This window comes from Eretmochelys imbricata, chromosome 27 (assembly GCF_965152235.1).
Source record: "Eretmochelys imbricata isolate rEreImb1 chromosome 27, rEreImb1.hap1, whole genome shotgun sequence".
Lineage (NCBI taxonomy): Eukaryota > Metazoa > Chordata > Testudines > Cheloniidae > Eretmochelys > Eretmochelys imbricata.
Window position 1 is genome coordinate 7,336,276 of NC_135598.1, and position 20,592 is coordinate 7,356,867.

At 42.5% G+C, this 20,592-nt stretch overlaps 1 protein-coding gene across 1 annotated transcript in view; it reads left to right on the top strand.

The window, feature by feature from the left end:
- TANC2 (tetratricopeptide repeat, ankyrin repeat and coiled-coil containing 2) overlaps window positions 1-20,592 on the top strand; it is a 713,500-nt gene that overhangs the window by 674,158 nt on the left and 18,750 nt on the right. The window contains exons 19-23 of the mRNA XM_077806150.1: window positions 1,891-2,127; window positions 4,990-5,175; window positions 7,378-7,471; window positions 13,135-13,268; window positions 14,129-14,252. Of these exons, the coding sequence (XP_077662276.1) occupies window positions 1,891-2,127; window positions 4,990-5,175; window positions 7,378-7,471; window positions 13,135-13,268; window positions 14,129-14,252 (775 nt within the window). The remainder of the gene's footprint in view (window positions 1-1,890; window positions 2,128-4,989; window positions 5,176-7,377; window positions 7,472-13,134; window positions 13,269-14,128; window positions 14,253-20,592) is intronic.

A 20,592-nucleotide genomic window follows, 5' to 3' on the forward strand; every position in this document is an offset into this window, starting at 1 on the left:
GGACCTTGGTCTTTAAGTGTCCAGTTAAGATTTGATACCAATGAATAGCGACTCCCCAACTCTTCTACGTTCAGCAGGGATTTTCTGTTAATTCCTATAAAAGAGCAAAAAGAACAGGAGTACTTGTGGCATCTTAGAGACTAACAGATTTATTTGAGCATAAGCTTTCATGGGCTGCAGCCTACTTCATCAGATGCATAGAATGGAACATACAGTAAGAAGATATATATACATACAGAGAACATGAAAAGGTAGAAGTTGCCATACCAACTCTAAGAGGCTAATTAATTAAGATGAGCTATTAGCATAGAATATAAGGGTTGGAAGGGACCTTAGGAGGTCATCTAGTCCAACCCCCTGCTCAAAGCAGGCCCAATCCCCCATTTTTGCCCCAGATCCCTAAATGGTCCCCTCAAGAATTGAACTTACAACCCTGGGCTTAGCAGACCAATGCTCAAACCACTGAGCTATCCCTCCCCCCAGGAGGAGGAAGGGAGGGGGAACTTTTGTAGTGATAATCAAGATGGCCTATTTCAGACAGTTGACAAGAAGGTGTGAGGATACATAACATGGGGAAATAGATTCAATTTGTGTAATGACCCAGCCACTCCCAGTGGCATAAAAGAGCAGTGTCGTATCTGTTCCTGATGATCATCCTTCATTGCCACTGATCTCTCCAAAATATACAGAAAGCCCCCTTGGGTGTTGTAAACCTGACAGTGCCTTGGGGGTTTGTCTGTTCTAGAGTTCTTTTCTTCTTTTCATCTCAGGGCGTTTTTGCAGCTATGGAAAGCAGTATAATGTCACCATTCATTCCTGTTCATAGCTTGTTCCTCCATTAAGCCCAGCCTGGTCATGTCCCTGCATATGATGTCCCACCATCTAGTTGGTGGTTGGACTTACCTTGCTTGTATTTGCTGGGATAAAACAGTGTAGAGCTGTGTCCCCCAGGTGGTGGGTGGAGGTAGCCCATCTTGGGGAAACCCAAAAGGGTTGCATTTGCCATGAACCAAGTATATCTAGATGAAGGAAAACTCTTGATTTAAGACCCGGGCAGACAGAGCTCACTTAGCCTCTTCAGGCAAGTCTGTCTATTTAGAAGGAAAACTCTAATTATAAATCTGAGCAGACCAAGCTAGCGTGGAACCCTGGTACCTATTGCTATCAGGCTATGAGACATGGCATTCCCATGAGCTGGATAGGGTGGATTGGTCTAAGAAGCCATTGCATCCTAAGTTCACTTGTGGTAGAAACAGAGTTCTTTAACTTGAGTTAATTGCCAATTAAGTTGAGTTAGCTGACACATTTGTACATGCTAGCATGGACACTCTGCAAACATTTGTGAAGTGTCCAGATTAGCATGTACAAATATGTTAGCTAGAGTGGAAAAAAAATCAAGTGCAGACATAGCTTTAGAGAACCTTCTGGGCTTGCAGACCTTTCCCCACGAGGATGGGGCCAGCCTGAGAGAGCCTCCTCGTAAGGAGAGGGGGCCCTTCATCCTCCTGTCTATCCCTTCCCTGTCAGGGGCCCTCTCTCATCTCAGCTTCACGAGCTGTCTCTTTCGCTCTGCAGCCCAGAGCAAGGAAGGCAGCAGGAGGGGAAGCAGCAATTGGGTGACCAGTAAGCATCACAAGGCCCCTGTTGGATGGATGATCAAGCGGTTACAGAACCACCCACTGTCTTTCCCCATGTGAGGCTCCCTGTGGCCCTATGTCTGGCAGTCTGTCTAAGGCCAACCTGCTCCAACACCACGCAAATTACAGAACAAAGTTCATTCTGAAAATGTTAAAGATTAGACAGCGCTCCCTCTACCTAAAATAAAGCCATGTTTTGGGCTTGTCTTTTTGTTGAAACATTGTAGTGATGAGTTTCTCTTTTGCCCTTCAGGTCAGTCGGTTGTTAATTTTGGGAGGTGCAAATGTTAACTACCGGACCGAAGTTCTAAACAATGCCCCAATTTTATGTGTCCAGTCTCACCTTGGTTACACAGAGATGGTGGCTTTGTTGCTGGAGTTTGGGGCCAACGTAGATGCCTCTTCTGAAAGTGGCCTGACTCCTCTTGGATATGCTGCTGCGGCTGGATATCTGAGCATTGTTATGCTACTGTGCAAGAAACGGGCCCAGGTAATGAGACTGTATTTATCTGATGACACTCTGACTTCCCAGGAATTCCATATTTACATGGAGGAGAAAGCAGGTAGCATGTGAAGTACATATCAAACCTCAGGAAAGAAATTGAGCCACTGTTCGCTTTTTCCTTTGCCAAGTAACGTTTCTTAACAGCACCCTTTCCTCTGGTTTTTGCACATGAAGACAGGCTAAATGATAAAAACAGACTGCCTACTCTCTTGGAACATTTTCTACACAGTCTAAACCAAATTCCTACAGTTACCAAGTGCTGACATCTTCAGAAGCTTCAGCATCCTACCTTCTTGCTTACAAAGCCATAGTTACCCTTCATTATTAAATGCTTAATCCTGCAAGGGGCTGGACATCTCGTGTGAGTTTGCTGGACCACACATAGTATTGGGCATTAGTTGTGTCATGGTGAGGATTCTCCTTCTTCAGGAGGGACTGGTTACTGCCTGAACATGGGTAGCTTGATCTGATCTGGTATGGAAAGCCTGTGTTCTTATAAGCCCCAAGTGCAGCATCAGCAATTAAAAAATATCTGAAGAGATGCCAACTCTGCCCTCTTGTGTTTCTGTCTAGAGGGAGCATTTCAAAGGCACAAGAAGGCAGTCAGATAGTCAGCTCCATTGGAAGTCAATGGGAGGAAGGCACTTAACTCCCATTTGCGCCTATGAAGATTCCGCCCCGGCCAACACACACAGTTGCTAGCTGTCTAATGTCTATCTTACCTGTCTAGTTAGGCTGAGATTTTCAAGAGTGTAAGAGAGTTAGGTGCCCAGATTCCATTGAATTCAATGGGATTTGGGACCTTGCCTTAATCTCTCTCTGTCCCATTTCTTTTTATCTAAGGCACCTATTCCCATGGTATCCAAGCATTGTACTAAAAATAGCACTGTGTGCGTCCTAATTGGCAGGTCTTACATTTTCCATTGTTCCTGGTGTGCATGTGTGAGTGAGGGTTTTTTTAATTATTGCAGTTTTTTGTTCTTGTGATAGAAAAGATTAGAATCCTGTTTGTAGTTGCTCACAGGTGAAGCCACAATGCTGGCTAGGTTTGCTTTTCTATGAGAATGTGCTACTTTGAAACATGTCACTAGCACAAAAGGCATAGCAGTTCTGCAGCGTCTGTAATTAGCATTCGGGGATGCAGGCCTGATACTGGAACTGAGGAATCCTGCCTTGCTAATGGCTCAATGAAGTCATTTCTCTACAAGTCCTTGACCACAGTGTTAAATAGCAACATTGTTTTGCAACATCCAATACACCAGGGGTTCTCAAACTGGGGGTCGTGACCCCTTAGGGGGTCACAAGGTTATTATGTGGGGGGTCGCAAGCCATCAGCCTCCACCCCCAAACCCCACTTCTACTCCAGCATTTATAATAGGGTTTAATATAAAAAATGTGTTTTTAATTTATAAGGGAGGGGTCACACTCAGAGGCTTGCTGTGTGAAATGGGTCAGCAATGCAAAAGTTTGAGAACCACTGCAACACACCAGTTGAAAATATTCTCTGAACACTTCTGTCAAACTCGTCCAGTAAGAATACCCTTTGTTTAGCTTTGTGGTGAGCATTTCAATGGTTAATAGTGTGTAATGAGTCAGGTTTCAAACATTTTGTTGAACAGAAAATTTTTGCCCAGAACTGGAATGGCAGCCTCCTGGAAACAATTTGTGGTTTCTGTAAATGTTTTGCCTCAGTTCTGAAAGCAAACTAAAGGCTTGTGTGGTTTTAATATGAATGTCAGGATGTCAGGTCTTGCTGAGTTGTCAGGACAATGTAAAGGAAAAAATAGACTTTAAAAAAAAGATAAGCTGGGTGACTCCCTAACACTCACTGATAAGAAGCGGTTTTAATAAACTTCCAATGGAGTTCCGTTATATCCTCAGTCGGGGGAAATGGGAGGGAAACCCAGGGCATGAATGTGATTTTAAAAATCCCCATCCCAAATGGAAAAAAAGAAGCTAGCTTTCGTGAGTATCACCCTTTGGAACTGAGCGAATATACACAGTGTTCTGGTAGCCGGTATTTTTGGTTCAGAGATGTTGGGTTGTATCTTGGATAAATTAAACAACAATGGTCATGTGCATTTCCTGAACAAACTGATAAGTTGTTCAGCAGTGAAGTGGTTAATGAGTAGAAAGAATCTAGCTGAAATGCTTTGCTGTGATACAATACTCTTTGCATTATGGTAGGACCTAGAAGCCAAAGGTCACATTGTGGACAAACCCCTAGAAAGCAGCCCTCAGCTTCCTAGTAGGATATCAGATTATAATATCACCACCTGAAATTTCTGTTTTAATTAATGTTTCTGTGCTGCCCCCTTCTAGTGAGGCTGACTAAGGTGCAGCTGAATAAAACAGGCTGGCTAATCGTTCTAACAGTGGACTCATTATGAGGTATTTTTGCTCATTTTGAAGACTTGTGAAATGGTGGGTTTAGAACATTCTCTTTTGACTCAGTGGCTCTTTGTGTCCTGAGGCAGACAAAGTCAATGGGTAGAATTTCAGTGCAAGAGGAACTACAGTTGGCATACTTGAGAACACAGCGGAAACGTGCTTTTGCAGGAATGAAGCCAGTATGCTTTTAGTGTGACGAAAACCAAAGCTGTAAAGCGGTGACCTACCCAAAGAAAACAGCTGTGGCCAAGAGGATGTCTGTCCTCAGGGCAGCGATTCTTTGGGAGTGAACTTTGACTGGTTATGGATGGGATGGTTAACTAGAAGAATGCAGAAAATGTGCATCCTGCACACGTGGCATTATTACAAAACCAGGGCTGGAGACGCTGCGAAAGCCATGGTTTTTCAAACATGAGTTTGGTTTAATTTTATTTTGTCTTTCTGTTCCCCTGAAAGGTGGATCACTTGGACAAAAACGGTCAGTGTGCCCTGGTTCATGCGGCTCTCAGAGGTCACCTGGAGGTAGTGAAGTTCTTGATTCAGTGTGACTGGACAATGGCTGGGCAACAGCAGGGGGTATTTAAGAAGAGCCATGCCATACAACAGGCACTGATTGCAGCAGCCAGCATGGGCTACACTGAGGTAAGATGTAACTACACTGTTCGGGATCTCTGTGGGATACAGAAATAATAGGTTAGCTGTGTTCCCTGGTCACAAGGCTGAGCACAGAGGGTCTAGGAGGTGGAGTCAGTAACTTCCTCCCAAGTCAGTGGGATCCACTAATTTCTTGGCAACCTTGGTGGCCTGGGCAAAATCTATGCAGGCTTCCATCCAGAGGGAGAGTAAAAAGCCCCTAATTTATTTGAATATACCTTTAAGTAGGCAAAGGTAAAACCATGTACTGCTCACCCCACTTCCCCAGTGAGGGTAGGGGACTCTGAGATGAGGCAGTTGTTGGTTATGTGCACAGAGATGATGATATGTAAAATACTGTTTATTTTCCTGTTGGGAAGTACTATTTGGCTAAAAAATTGTTTCTGTTTAAATAAAACCCCTCTCATTAATTTCATTAATCATGAAACTTCAATCCATGAAAACATAAGTAACATGATCAGATCAGAGGAGTTAATCAAAGGGAGCTGGGTAAATCACACTGTCGAAGGGAACACAAGTTGAATTGCTTAGGAGCAGATGTGCCTTTGAAGCAACAGAGCTTCTCTGCAACCTGGTCACATGACTCCTAACAGCACACAGGATTATTTTAATGGGAAACTTCCCCAGAATTTTACTGGAGATATTTGTAATTTTTTTAAAAAGTGGTTTCAGAATAGTTTACTGTGTATGCAGCGCTATAAATGGACCTGGCACTTCACAGACAAATAAAGATGTGTAGTCCATGTTCTGAAACGCTGACAGCCAAGGGAGGTGGAAAGCCAGTGTTATAATTAGTAATTATATAATATAATAATCATACTATAATTAAAATGTATATAATTTATAATTATAATAAAGTTAAGGTGGAATGTTACTTCAACTGATTAAGCAGTTTGCTGACATAACAAGCATGACCATTTTTCTTCTAGCGGTAAAGCATGTATTAAAGCTGATTGAAAACTGGTTTAGTCTGTGACTTCAGGCTCCCCAGGGCCTGTGTTGTACATGCCGTTGCTTTTCAGTAATGGACAGCCCAGGCAGGCAGCTTAGAAATGGCAATTGTAACTGAAACCCTTTCTTTTCATAGCCCCTTGCACGTTGTGTTCATGAGAGATGTTCTTGCCCTTCTCTGCTGTCAGGTTGCTATGCTGAGTACAACAGGCACTATTGCCCCACTCTTGCCTTTAGTGTAGCTCTTGGTAGGTGTGTCCCTTCTTGGATGAGAAAAATGTACCTTTGTCTGTCTATAAACTCTGTTCTCTCCTTAATCTCTTGCTTTCTCATATCATCTTACCAAGCACTAGGGAGATTTTAGCCAATTTCAAAAATTTACCCTTGGAGGAGATTAATTCATTTCTTTGAAACCCAGTCTACAATGGCCAGGGAAACTATGTTGGTACCTTTAAGCGATCTGCGTAAATGTCATTCATGCTAGGCGAACAGGAGTCCTTGTGGCACCTTAGAGACTAACAAATTTATTTGGGCATGAATCCGATGAAGTGAGCTGTAGCCCACGAAAGCTTATGCTCAAATAAATTTGTTAGTCTCTAAGGTGCCACAAGGACTCCCTGTTCTTTTTGCAGATACAGACTAACACGGTTGCTACTCTGAAACCTGATTCATGCTAGGAAGGAGCTAATTCTTTCTAAAGGCAGCCCAATCTAGTGACTGAAACTCAAGACAGTCAGGAGACTGGAGTTCTGGTCTACACTCACTTGACTCACTTTTTAACCTTAGGAAACTCACATCACCTGTCTGTGCCTAAATTTCCCCATCAATAAAACAGGGATGTTAGTGTTCACCCACCTTTCTAAAGCACTTCAAGATCCAAAGATGAAAGTCACTAAAGCACTGTTTCTTCACTGGTCGCTCTGGGTAACCCAGGAGCTATGGAGCAGTCACTGCATGCACAGTATAATCTGTATACAAAACACACACAGCCTCTGAGTTGTTAGGTAGCACCACTATAAAGGCTCGTCATGTGCAGTTGTCTCAAGAGACTTGTTTTTTCCCTTGTACAGGGCAGCAGGCTCACTTGCTGATCTCGGGAAGAATATTTACCTACGCTGAGGTGCCAGGCAGAGACTTTGTTCATTTTCTTTTGTTTATTCAGAACAGCTTACGTTAAGATGTCAGCAGTTTATATATAACATGCTGAAGTTCATGAGCTGACATGTCTCTTTGTTTTAGATCGTCTCCTACCTGCTCGATCTTCCAGAAAAAGATGAAGAGGAGGTGGAGCGAGCACAGATCAACAGCTTTGACAGCCTGTGGGGAGAGACAGGTAATTTCTATAGATGCTGCAGTTTCTATCTTTCATGGTTGTGTTTGTGGATTCCACTAATATCAAATACACATTTTAGACCTGCGTGTGTCATGACTTACTGAGGGGGATCAGTTTCTTCGATTTGAACTTCCCTGTAGATGCCAAAATAGGCTCTGTAACCTGCTTTATTATTTTTCCAAAAAGTGCATGGCTTGATTTTCGGGGTTACTGAGTACCTGGAAGATTCAGGTGTGCAAGACCTCTGAAAATCAGGCCAACAATCTTTTCTGGGACATGTTCCACTGTATTCAGCTAGATGAGCTCAGAACTCTCTTTTTCTACTTTGATGTTTGGCACAGCTATGAAAGGAATGTTTGCCCACACCAAAGTAACCTGCAGCTTAAACTCCTGAATGTTAAATTAGCATTTGGTTTTCTGCAAGTTTGTAAGTGCTTTATTGTAACATTGAAAACACACCTGGCAATTAAACAAATGTACTTTAATGGAGGGTAGTCCAGTTGATAATCCTGGATGCAAATCTCGAAGTGTCATCTTCCCAGTGTCTACTAGAAAAAAGGCAGCATTTCAATCCACACCCTTTACAGGTACAGCTTGTGCTCTGCCAAAGAGAGATCTGTAATATGGAGCCATTGGCTTTTAACTTGGATGAGCTAGTTAAATGTTAGCTACAGGGTTTGTGCTCTACTCAGTAATCAGCTTAAACCACTGATATTATCACAGTGATATTCCTGTCTGGGTAGCCACACAATGATTTTGATCCTGCCAGCTTTAGTCAGAAATGACCTGAACCAAGGGTGCAAACACTGGGTGACGTGTAGTTTTTTGTGTGGTTAAATTGTTTTTGGTAAACAGAACACACACTTGGGTACATCTTGAATTGGTTCAGACTTTGTCGTTTGGAAAATGTACTCATGTAACCAAACCTCTGAATGTTTTCATGTTCATGGCAACACCAAAATTTGAGCCTACCAGGAAGAACCTCCTCTGGGTAACTTGAGCTTGTGAAGGACAAAAGTGTAGATGAGAATTGGCACAGCAGGCAGCCTGAACAATAACAAAATTGGTGTGGGCTAACAGCAGGAAAGTGTGAAAAGATGAAGCCTCCAGAATCAGCAGAGGAGACCGAAATACAGAATAAATATGTCATGATAATATTAACTAAATTTATTTTACAAATAAATGTTACTTTAGAGAGTCAGAGAAGGAGAAGGAAAAGGAATAGAGCATATAGTTATCTAGATATGATCCCTGAATACTGATAAGGTATTCATTGCAATCATATAATGATATCAACGTTTTTACAGATGAGTTGTTGTCAATATGCTGACCAGTGCAGGGTACTGTTATCTAAAATGTATTCTCTTTTTCTTTAAAAATAATGCCAAAATATCAAGTTATGCTATTAATTGGAAAACAGACTCTGAAATTGAGGATGGTAATCCAAAATATTTTTAAGGTTTGGTCAAAAAACCACTAAAATATCCCTCTGTTGCGTTTACCTTGGTTAGCAGCATCAGATACTGCAGATGCGGTTTTCTTCAACATCTTCATTAATGATCTGGATAATGGGATGGATTGCACCCTTGCCAGTTTGCAGATGACACTAAACTGGGGGGAGAGGTAGGGTCCAGAGTGACCTGGACAAATTGGAGGATTGGGCCAAAAGAAATCTGATGAAGTTCAACAAGGACAAGTGCAGAGTCCTGCACTTAGGATGGAAGAATCCCATGCTACAGGCTGGGGAACGACTGCCTAAGCGGCAGTTATGCAAAAAAGGACCTGGGAATTATAGTTGACGAGATGCTGGATATGAGTCAGCAGTGTGCCCTTAATTGCCAAGAAGACTAATGGCATATTGGGCTGCATTAGTAGGAGCATTGACAGCAGATTGAGGGAAGTGATTATTTCCCTCTATTTGGCACTGGTGAGGCCAGATCTGGAGTATTGCGTCCAGTTTTGTGGCCCCCACTACAGAAAGGATGTGGACAAATTGGAGAGAGTCCAGTGGAGGGCAACGAAAATGATTAGGGGACTGGGGCACCTGACTTACAAGGAGAGGCTGAGGGAACTGCGCTTATTTAGTCTCCAGAAAAGAAGGGGGGGGGATTTGATAGCAGCCTTCAACTACCTGAAGGGGAGTTCTAAAGAGGATGGAGTTAACTGTTCTTCATGGTGGCAGATGACAAAACAAGGAGGAGTGGTCTCAAGTTGCAGTGCGGGAGGTCTAGGTTGGATATTAGGAAACACTATTTCTCTAGGAGGGTTCTGATGCACTGGAATAGGTTACCTAGGGAGGTGGTGGAATCTCCATCCTTAGAGGTTTTTAAGGCCCAGCTTGACAAAGCCCTGGCTGGGATGATTTAGTTGGGGTTTCTCTGGCTTTGAGCAGGGGGTTGGACTCGATGACCTCCAGAGGTCTCTTCCAACCCTAATCTTCTATGATTCTATGATATCATTGGACATGAGTTAAGATAGCCCATGACTCTAGTTAAACTTGACAAAGTCTGATATTAAGCTACACAGATTTTCTGGACTAGTGTCTAACTCTCTCCCCATTTGCAGTGCAGTCTTCCTTCACATTCAGACAGCTCTCCCATATCGATGATCATCTCTGTACAGACGTCTGCCTGGAGGCTTCTCATCCATGCACCTCTGCCTGACCAGTTCCAGCAGCTTCATATTCTGCTCAGACATCTCCCATTTCCATACATCCCATGCAACTTTCCTTGCCTGACTATTCCCTGAAGGACACTTCCAGCATTTGCCTTGTTCCCTCTGTGTGTTACCCTGGCAAAGAGCTCCCTTTAAAGGAAAAGCATTTTCGTGGCATGACTATTAGATATTTCTTTCTGTTTGTGGAGAGCTCTTGGAGTCCATCTGGTTATCTTGTAATGGCATTGATTCACATGCTAATTGCACTCAAATAGAAGAGTCATCTCTAAGGAATGCCCAATATCTGATTAAAATTGCCCTTGTGAAAGATGGTAAAATGAGCAGCCAGGAATATTGGAAATTGTCAAAATCTCAGTCTCTAGTTTTTACACATATTGCATAGGTAATGTGAGCATCCTGTGGCTCACGAGACTCCATTTTACTTTGTTTTGGTTTTATTTTCCAAAAAGTATTTAACAATTCTCGATAAAAATAAAGAGAAATGCAGCAATGAAATGTCTCAAGCTAAAAATGCTAATCAACTTTGAAAATCCGTATTGGTTCCTGTTCTGTTTTGATACCTGTTGCTTGTCTCTCTGATCTTGTCTGGAGTAAAACTGACTGCCTGGCTTAATGATATCATCCTACTGTCAACCGAATTGCAGTGCCAAGTTACATGATAATCGAGGAACTGCTGACAGCACAATAAAGTCAGTTCCAGATGGAATATTTAGCGCTGATACAAGACTAATATCAGAAGCCAGCAGAAAGTGTCTGTGTCACCAGTAATAATACAGTCAGAGATGGAGGTGCAAATACAACGGTGATAAATGCATCAAAATGTGTCGTCCTGCTCTGAGTATGAAAGAGATGATTGTACAAGACAGGAGACTGAAAGCACATTAAAAAGGTGGTTCTTTTTCCCAGTAGAGAAGTTGCCTTTTTCCTTACAAACAGCGCAATTGCATTTAAAAATAGATTGTTATTGAGCCCACTAGGAATGTAAAATAAATGCACATTACATAGTTGACAATATTTTGTGTTAGAGACATCACACAGTGAATCAATGGCAAAGCCCAAGATCAGAACCCAGAAGCCTTGATTCCTCCCTTGTCTGTGATCACTAGACATGGTCCCTGTCTTCTACTTATGTAGCTTACATTCAAAGCCACATGGATATGATTATGGGTTTCATAGTCACTTCTGTTTGTAGCATTTAGAGGTTTTTCTTTTTTAACTCTTGATGTCCCCGAAACCCAAGAGAAAAAAATAAACTACAATTTGGAACAGAGAGAAGTTGAATATATCACCCACAATTAACAGGGTTGCCGCTGGAAGCCCATCAACACCTCTAAATCAGCCATCCCACAGAAATGAACTTCAAAGAAGAAGAGACATGCTCCATCAGTTAGAAATAGACTCCCACCTTCTGCTCAGACTCCTACTAAAAGGAGCAAAACATTGAGGCAGAGGAGCTGTGCTGAAATACACATGAAGTTGAGGAGGAGAGGGAGGAGCTGAAAAGTCTAAAATTAATACTGAAGACAAGTAAAAGACAAGTCCTACACTTAAATCTATTTTCAGATTCAATGTGTCTTTTCTAACCCAGCCATGTTGTCAGAGTTTACAATGCACGTTTTGCCAGGGAGGGGAACTTTCATGTTACCAGGGCACTTGAAATATTGAAAATTAAAGATCATTTTGGTTTTGCATGAAAAGGCATTTGCAGGTGGGATCTGTCCTGGCCCAGAAACAAAGGGCAGAATTACCATTTAAATTGAAGAATGCTTGATGATATGCATTGTGTTCCAATTGTTTCCCTGATGGGATTTCAAAATCTTACACGCTAAAATGGGATAGAAAAAAAAAATCTTCCATTTGGATAGCACGGCTCTGCACTAGTTCTGAAAAAGAAAACCACAAACTCTACTAACTTCCAGCTGGCTGGCAATAATTTTACAATAACTCCATCTCTCTCTCTGCCTTCCTTCAAGAAACCCACATAGTCAGGTTCCCTAGTGAAACCAGACAAATGCAACTTACATTTTGTGGAAGGGCTTTAAAGTGTTTGTGAAGAAAGCATGTACCCAGAAATTTATGTGTTCTATTGAAATCATACCCAAGCAATGATGTACTGGGTTGTAGAATCCCTGGATTGTATGCTGTACTGTGCAGCAGAGAAGCTGCAGGAGGCACAAGGGGAAATGTTTAAAGTTTCAAATTACACTGCCTTGAACTTCATAGTTAAATATACCAGTAGATTATTTGGTGATTATCATAGCTGGGGGTGGTTTTCCTGGTCTATTGCAACTTGGGGGAAAGGAAAAAGGTGTTTGTCGTACAGTACTCTTTTTCCAGGATCTTATGAAGTCTCTTTACAGAAAGGACTGACCTTTGACAATAAAATATAAGTGATTAGTGAAAATTACAACTAGCAAAATATCATAGTCTCTGTCTATGCATTCTTTGTCTTTTTTAATCCTACCTATGAGGGTAGTATCTAGGCCCTGAATATAAGAACTGTAACCTTCAGGGTCATCCTGGCAGGACTGTTCTCAGCTCTGCCAGTCGTGAGACTTTAAAGAAGGGCTGGTAAAGCAGGGGGAAATGGGTGGAGGGAATGCAGATGTTTGGAGGGAAGAGAGATTTGAAATTACTTGCAGAAATTACAGCCCTAGTGAAAGCTACTCACAAATTGCCATGAAAGAGCAGAACAGGCTTTCTTTCTCTGGTATCAATTTTTGGGGTGAACTAGGCTTTTTTATTACTGTTTTTTTTTTATTTGTTTTCACTGGAATTTTTTTATTAGTATTATTTAGTTCACTGTAATGCTCAAGTACAAGCCAGCTGAGCCGCTCCTTTTGCTTGGTGAAATTGAAAGAAAATCTGTTTAACATAAAGCACATTTTATTTTCTGATCACTGAAAGTAGAAAAGCAGACCGTTTTCTTACTGCTGGAAATACGCAGTTCTAAAAGACCTCTCTCTCTCCCCTCTTCCCCCTTTCAGCTCTGACAGCTGCTGCAGGACGGGGCAAGCTGGAAGTATGTCGTCTGCTTCTAGAGCAAGGAGCAGCGGTGGCCCAGCCAAATCGACGTGGAGTGGTGCCGTTGTTCAGTGCAGTGAGACAAGGCCACTGGCAGGTAAATGAGGTCACTGCAGCATCCTCCAAAAGTTATTTCTCATTTGACTAGGGTGGCAGGTGTGCGTGTCTTTGGTAATTATAGAGTTATGCATTGAGATAATCCCTTATACTAGTATTCCACAGAGGAAATGTTCAGCCATCAGGCTTCTGACATGCCCAGCTAAATGCTTTGGCCTAAATGTTCCACAATGTTTCATTTGGAGAGGGCGTATAAAATGAAGCCCCTTTAAGGTGTCTTAGTTCGGGCATCACAAAATCACCAGTCATTTTAGAAGATGTAGGTCTTTACTTCTGGTGCTATGTGAGTGGTTTCTCCTAAATACGATACTCTTATTATTGTGGTTAAATAGAAAAGGCTTTAAGCCTTGAAATGTAACCTGAGTTAGAATTATAGGCTGTCTTAAAGGAACCAGTGGCTGTCCTGGTGCATTCTCTATTAACTATCTAAAAGATAGAAAGTGCTGGTGTAAATTTAGCTATTATCATTAGGATTATTGTGGTTATTATTATTACAGCCTTTGTAATGCAGCCAGGACCATGCTATTTTGGTACACTTTAGTTCGTTTAGATTAAGAACAATAATATTTTGTACGTGAACTAATCCACTACAACCCCCAGCCACACCTCACTTTAAAACACAGTGGCAGATAAAGCCTGGGCAACAGGTTAGGTGTCAGGCACTCCAAAGTCTGCAGTTAGCAGGGAGAAAAAATACAGATAAAGAAGTAATTTCTTTCTCTGTGTCTGAGGTTTGGGTGAGGTTTCAAGGCAGGTGGACTCCTATGCTGTATCTCAGCTCTCGTTTCATTCCAGCAGAACCTCTTTGTATAAATTGTATCCTTGTTTTATGTGTTTCAGATTGTAGAGCTCTTACTCACCCATGGCGCTGATGTAAACATGGCAGATAAGCAGGGTCGGACTCCTTTGATGATGGCTGCTTCTGAGGGACATCTAGGCACCGTGGAATTCTTACTTGCACAAGGTTAGATCTTAGTTGGAGCCCAGCACTAGGCTACTGGTGTTTGAGACAGGCCAGGGTAAACCAAAAGATCAAATCACTGACATCACTGGGACACTGACAGTCTGTTGTCTGGTGGTGAAGGTTAGATCACATGTCAGTGGATTACATGATTTGGTAGTCTCAAGGCCCCTCAGCACCTTGAACAGTTTCCTCCTCCTACCTTGTGGAATGCATACGTTGAAAACATTGAAACTCAAATTTAAAAATAAAAAAGCATGAGCTATTGCAGCGATTCTAGAATCAGAAGGGTAGCCATGTTAGTTGGGATCTGTAAAAGCGGCAAAAAGTCCTGTGGGACCTTATAGACTAACAGGTATATTGGAGCATGAGCTTTCGTGGGTGAATCCCCACTTTGTCGGATGCATGCTATTCTAGAGTGACGCTATTCTTACATCAAACAGCATGCTTCCGGGTTTGACAATATTGTCCTGCCAAATTTAATTGGAGGGTTTCTGCACTGGACTGTTGTTCCTAAAATTCTTCCTTGTTGTTACCAACAGTTCACACACACACACCCTTTGGTTGCAATGGTTGGAGAGCTAATGCAGATCGGGTGCTGGAATTTTACCCACCATGTCATCTAACCCTGCTGAAGGCAAGGCTAGGTGACACTGGTGGCTGCTGGCACTTTGTCTACACTAGGGCTCCCAGAGTTGCTACCACCAGTGGATCTTCATTGTTGGAAGCCATGATTTGTAATTTTAGGGAAATAGGACTGAAATAGTCATGGCCTTAGTCTTGGCTGTTCATTTGTTTTCTGTCTTGGGTGTGTATAGCCTCAATGCCATGTGCTCATTTGAGAGCCTTATTGAATAACACATGGTGAAAGCTTCAGCCATCAAGTTTTACAGAGAAAATGTATTAAAAACAATAAAAGAACCACATGCGTGCTAAAAAGATTACCAGAGGTCATCCCAGCTCCAGCCTAGAGCTCTCGCAGGTATCAGTCCTTCAAAACTCACAACTGGGTTTTCCCCATGGTAACAAGTTCATATCTGTCTCACCTCAGAATCAGAACCACCAGCTGGTTTCTTTACACAGTTTGGGCTTTTGATGTCTAGTCTCTGGGAATAGGTTATCAGCAGACAAATACCCTCTCCTCAGGGAGGAGCTTCAAAAGATAGGGTTTTTGCATAACCAGAGGTGGAGAATTTGCATTAGCCTCTCCCTAGGGTATTCCCCAAGAAATCCACTTAGCACTTCTTGTCCTAAAATTCCATTCTTTTTTGGCACATTTGCAATATAGTCCTCTGAACTCCCAGGCCTCACATCACATCTCCCGCCTAGAGATGTTACATACAACCCCAGTCCACAATAATACATAAACTTTGCATTTAATACAATGGACCCCAAAGATACTTAAACTTACCTCAATAAGGGTTTTCAATGATACTGCAAGAAATTGCCATATCTGTTGCAGTGCCACATCAAAAGCATAATCTATATCCAATGTTTCGGGTATAATCCAAAAACCTCATCAAAACTAGGAAACATACTTCTCGGTGATAACGGGCGTCATGATGGAAACCGTTTAAATGCATGCGTCAACAAGACCAAATCCCAAGGCTCAATCGTGGCTTATGAAACAGTATTGAACACAGTTTGGGACACAGTTTAACACTTGTCATTAAACCTTGTCTACGCTTTCCTGTCCTTGCCGTGCTGTCTAGGGTGGGGGCATAGCCGTATGCCATAGTGAAAGGCAGGCTGCGTCCCCACTCGTGGTGTGTAGCTACACACGGCAGAGGGGAGGCAGCGGAGAAAGGCCCCAGAAGCTTCCCTTTCTTTTAATATTTTGCTCCAGTTTGTCCTCATATTTTTTCTTTTCAGATATGCTCCCTAAACTCAAACCACTGTGGGGAGGGATATTTTCCTTATTGTCATAAGTAGCTGTGTCTATCTAGTATTCTTGCTGGCTAAAATATTAATTGTAAGACTCTTACATAGAATTATTTATGTAGCTATTTAAAATATTATTCCCATTGCTCACCCTGGCCATTCTGGGAGTATATGCCCCAGCGATCCCCACTGTTTAGTGCTGTGACTTGTAGAGCGAGATGGGCCCGCTCTTGAGATTGTTCTCATTAATCATCCTTATTCTTTTTGCCCCTATTAAAATTCTGACCTTTGCATCTCTCCATCTATCTTAAAATGAGTATTATTTAACAGACATGAGAGAGATGCGCACTCTTTAAACCTGGGTGAATGGATGGAAAACTTTCCACTGGATGGAAAACTTTACATAGCAGAGCAAACATGAAAAAGCAGAATCAGCTAATCTGGTCCTGGATATAAAAAAGTCAGAAAAGTCCGGTTCATGTGTAATCTCCCTCTGAGCTTCATGACCCTAGAGGGGTAGAGAGGTCAAGAATATGAAAATCACCTTTCATAAGAGATGCTCTGCAATACAATAGCTTAATTAGCATCCACTAGCATAAAACATACAGCTGAAAACTTAAACCAAGCTCAGGTAGAATATAGCACTAGATGATGCATTTTAATTACAATGGCTTTGAAATCCTGTTCGGCGTTTCATTAAAATCAAAGTGTGAATCAGAAACCATAAGTGTTAATTAGTAAGTTGCAACACAAATCTTATTTAACTGTACTTGATTAGCAGAGGCAGCATTTGTAAACACGTTTTATTAACAGAGTTACTGTCATCAATCAATTTGAAATTCACATTTGCAGAATTACCTGCTGTTCTTGGTAGTATCCAGAATTGCTGGGCATGTGGACATTACATGGACATTTTCGGGCTGCAGCTGGATGGAATTCTGTCATATGTTGAGCTGGAATTGCAGTACACAGAGGCATGAGAACTCTACATGAATTTTGAGATCTCTTCGGTTTTGGATTATATCTGAAACATTGGATATTGATTATGCTTTTCAGCAGACACAGCGCATCTTGCCTCATACAGTCACCAATCTTATACTACTTGGTGCAAAAGACAGCAGGAGGGAAGGAAGAGGTCAGTGGTTCAGGATGGTTTTGGGTGTATCACAACATCAGCAGATGTTTGCTTTAAGTGAATCAGGTGGTGATATCCATCATCCTTCCAAAATATTCCTATACTACTGGCAAGCTCTGCTTTCCAACATCAGTAAAGTGAAGGACCTTTAGCATGGAAGTGAAGAAGCTTTCTTTATATACAAAACAGCTGTTTAAACAGACTCAACAGGCACAAGAGAGCTCTAAATATTGTGTCTTCCTGGTCCAGACACTGGATCATCAATGTATCTTTTGCTTGTAGACCAGCTTTCGCTTTCCCATCTCTTCTGGGGAGCAGTGAAGTTTCAGGATGGTGTGGACAGTTACCAGCCAACAGAATAAACTTTCTCCCTCAATCCCTCAGTTCTGAAGTGCTGGCAGACCCAACTGTGAAAAATCTTGGCTTAGATCCATATGTTCCAGTGGTGCCAAGATTACAGAGGCAAGGACTTTGAGTTCACTTGGTAAACGACAGCTTGGATTAGTGTGGAGAGGTTGTGCGTTCCAATTTAACTTGTAAACCAGGCAATGGCATGATCTCTCTGTCTGACAATGCGGAGACAGCTCTTATACCACACATCGGGAGGGACTAGTTTAAAAGCAGTTTGCAAAAATCTATCCCTCATAACAACTGAAAATATATTTGCTTTTCCAAGGGTCCAAGTCGTATTTGTTCCACCCTCTCTAGATTGTGTGCCTCTGTTTCATAGCACTGAGTCCTAAGCTATTGAAATCACCCACCACTCCTTCCCCAGTGGAGGCACACACCTACCTGGGCATTTTGATCTGTAGATGTCCTTGGGTTCCTTTCTCTGTACAGATACGATCTGCACCGTCCATCATCTGTTGCTGCGTGTCATTCTGCCAGGCGTGGTGATCCTAGAGCAGATCCTTGGCCCTTTTGACTGAGAATTGAAGTGGAGCCCCTCTTACAATCTCATTCACTGACTTATTTTCAAATATAAATGTAAAAGGTTCTCTAGTTTGTTGAGGCTTCAGTGCATCACTCGTGCGTTTGATGCAATCCCTTTTTCTCTTGTCTGTGTCTCTTTGTCAGGTAAATCTTTTACTGTTTGATTGTTGACTGGGTCACACTTTGAATCTTGTTTTTAGCCTGATTCGTTTTTGGACAAGGAGAAGCAGCCCTGTAGTTTTACATGCTCTGGATGCACTCACACAAAGGGCCTTTCCTGCCACAGCAGTAATCACAACTCACCTACATAGGGGAGCAGTTCCAGGGTGTCACCCTAACCTGACAGAGTTGAGGGCTAGTGGCTTGTGTCATGTTTGGCTTCCCCCAGTGCTAAGTGAGTCTGAAGGACCTTAAGGAAAGTCACTCCTCACGGTGAGCAGAGTCCAATGTAGATCCTACTGAGAGCAATGACTGCCTCATGGATTTAGCACTTGTGTAGCGGTCAGGCATGATAGGCCTAGGAGCAGCATTTTGACATCCTTGAAGCAGTCTGAGTTGTGCACTTAAAGCTGCACTGGTGCATCAATACCCTGGGGTCTTCATGTGTCACCCTAGAATAGGGCATGTCCTGATCTCTGGAAAGGATTAAAAAGGTTGGTGGTTGTTGTGGCTTCTAGCCTTTCCCAATTCTCATGGGAGTTGTACTTACCTATGCAGGAAGATTCTGGAAGAAAATAGAGCAGAAACCTTTGGCTGCTTGATCCCCAGAGTGCAGCTAGGAAAAGAGAATGCCTCTGTAACCACTTTCATGAGCATGCCGCTCTCTGATTTGGCTGACTACAGGCTATCTGACCCTTTCATGCAGCTTTAAAAGCTGTTCAGGACAGAGTGAGGGGCAGTGTACGAGAAGATTGTCAGATTAAGAGGAACTGCTATTGGTGGTACTTAAAACTGGGTTTACATGTGTATATCCAAGCTATGTTTGGTATATGCCTCTTGGTGAACCAATGTACCATCTGTTTCTGAATGAGACATCTGGTTCTGTTGTCCCGTGAGGTTGCCACACATCCTTTTGGCATTCTACACTCCAATTTGGAGGTTGTGCCCAAGCATGGCGCCATGAATGTGTTTAGAGCTCTCAGTGGAGACTTTCTTGGTTGTATCCCAAGTGAACTTGCCTGTGTCAGCATGTTAGGCTCTTGCTCCTCTCCAAAGGGAAATTTGAAGCCAACATGCAAGGAATAAGGCTGCGGATATCCGAGGTATGTTGTCTGGATAATCTAAATGGGTTTGTGGTCTATCCAGTGAACACATTGACCTAGATGGATGAAGAGGATTGGAAAATACATTCTTCTGGCTCCCCTGCTTTTGCTGAGAGGATGGCTGTAAGTCATCCCTTTGCATTTGGAACCAGTCAAGAGCCCACAGTGGATGTGATAGAATTTGCAGGAGATTGTCATTTTACCTAGTGGAGAAGAAGACCTCAATACCACAGTGTTTCAACCTGTTGGTAATAGAGTCATGATTGTGGGTGGTGGAAAAGCACTTTCTTCAGAGGGATGCAGCTGATTTAGGTCCCTTCATCACACTTTGGAATGAAAACATTGCCATTGTTCTAGCAACAGAACCCTTCCCTTTCCGTGAAGAGCAGTGTTCACATACTCTAGTTATTTATGTTCTCTCATGTCCCTCCCTCATGCCAAAGATTCTGACCTAGATCATGAGAGACAGAAGTTGGATGATCCTTCAGTAGCTCCCGACTGTCCAAGAAAACTTTGGGTCCCTCTCCTGTTGGCTCTCAGTCGACAGTGTCTGATCCCACAAGGGATCCCATCAAGTTAGCTCAGTTGAGTTAATGTAACTTGATAACTACAACACCACCAGCTCAACTGATCTCAAAGATGTTTAAACTGTGATTACAGGAGTGTTGTGGAGGGTGAGAGGTGGGGTTGATAAAATTAAGCTAACTCATCTGAAAAAGCACCTTTTTGTCCTGTGTAGACAGAGCCACTATGACTGATTACTCCAGGATGCCTTTGCATCTCTTTCCAGACTCTGTCCATATCGGCAGGGTTCCTAACAGAGAAGAGTGGGCTTCTTGATGTCTGTGGGGAGGGATCTCAAATCCAACTAGCTATTCATAAGGAGTTTGGCAGAAAAGCCTACAGATCTAAGTGGGGACAAAGTGCATTTTGGTGTGAACCAACTCCAGTTAGTCGCAGTCTCCTCTCTGGTAGATTTCAGTTGCCATGGCCTTCCACTAGGGTTCAAGCTGCTGTAAATGCTTGGTGAGTCTAGCCCCAAATCACTGTAATATTACAGTGGAGCAGGAGCTGTGTCTTCCGCTTTAAAAACAAAGCGGTTTCCCAAGTGTTTATCCAACCTCAAGGTACC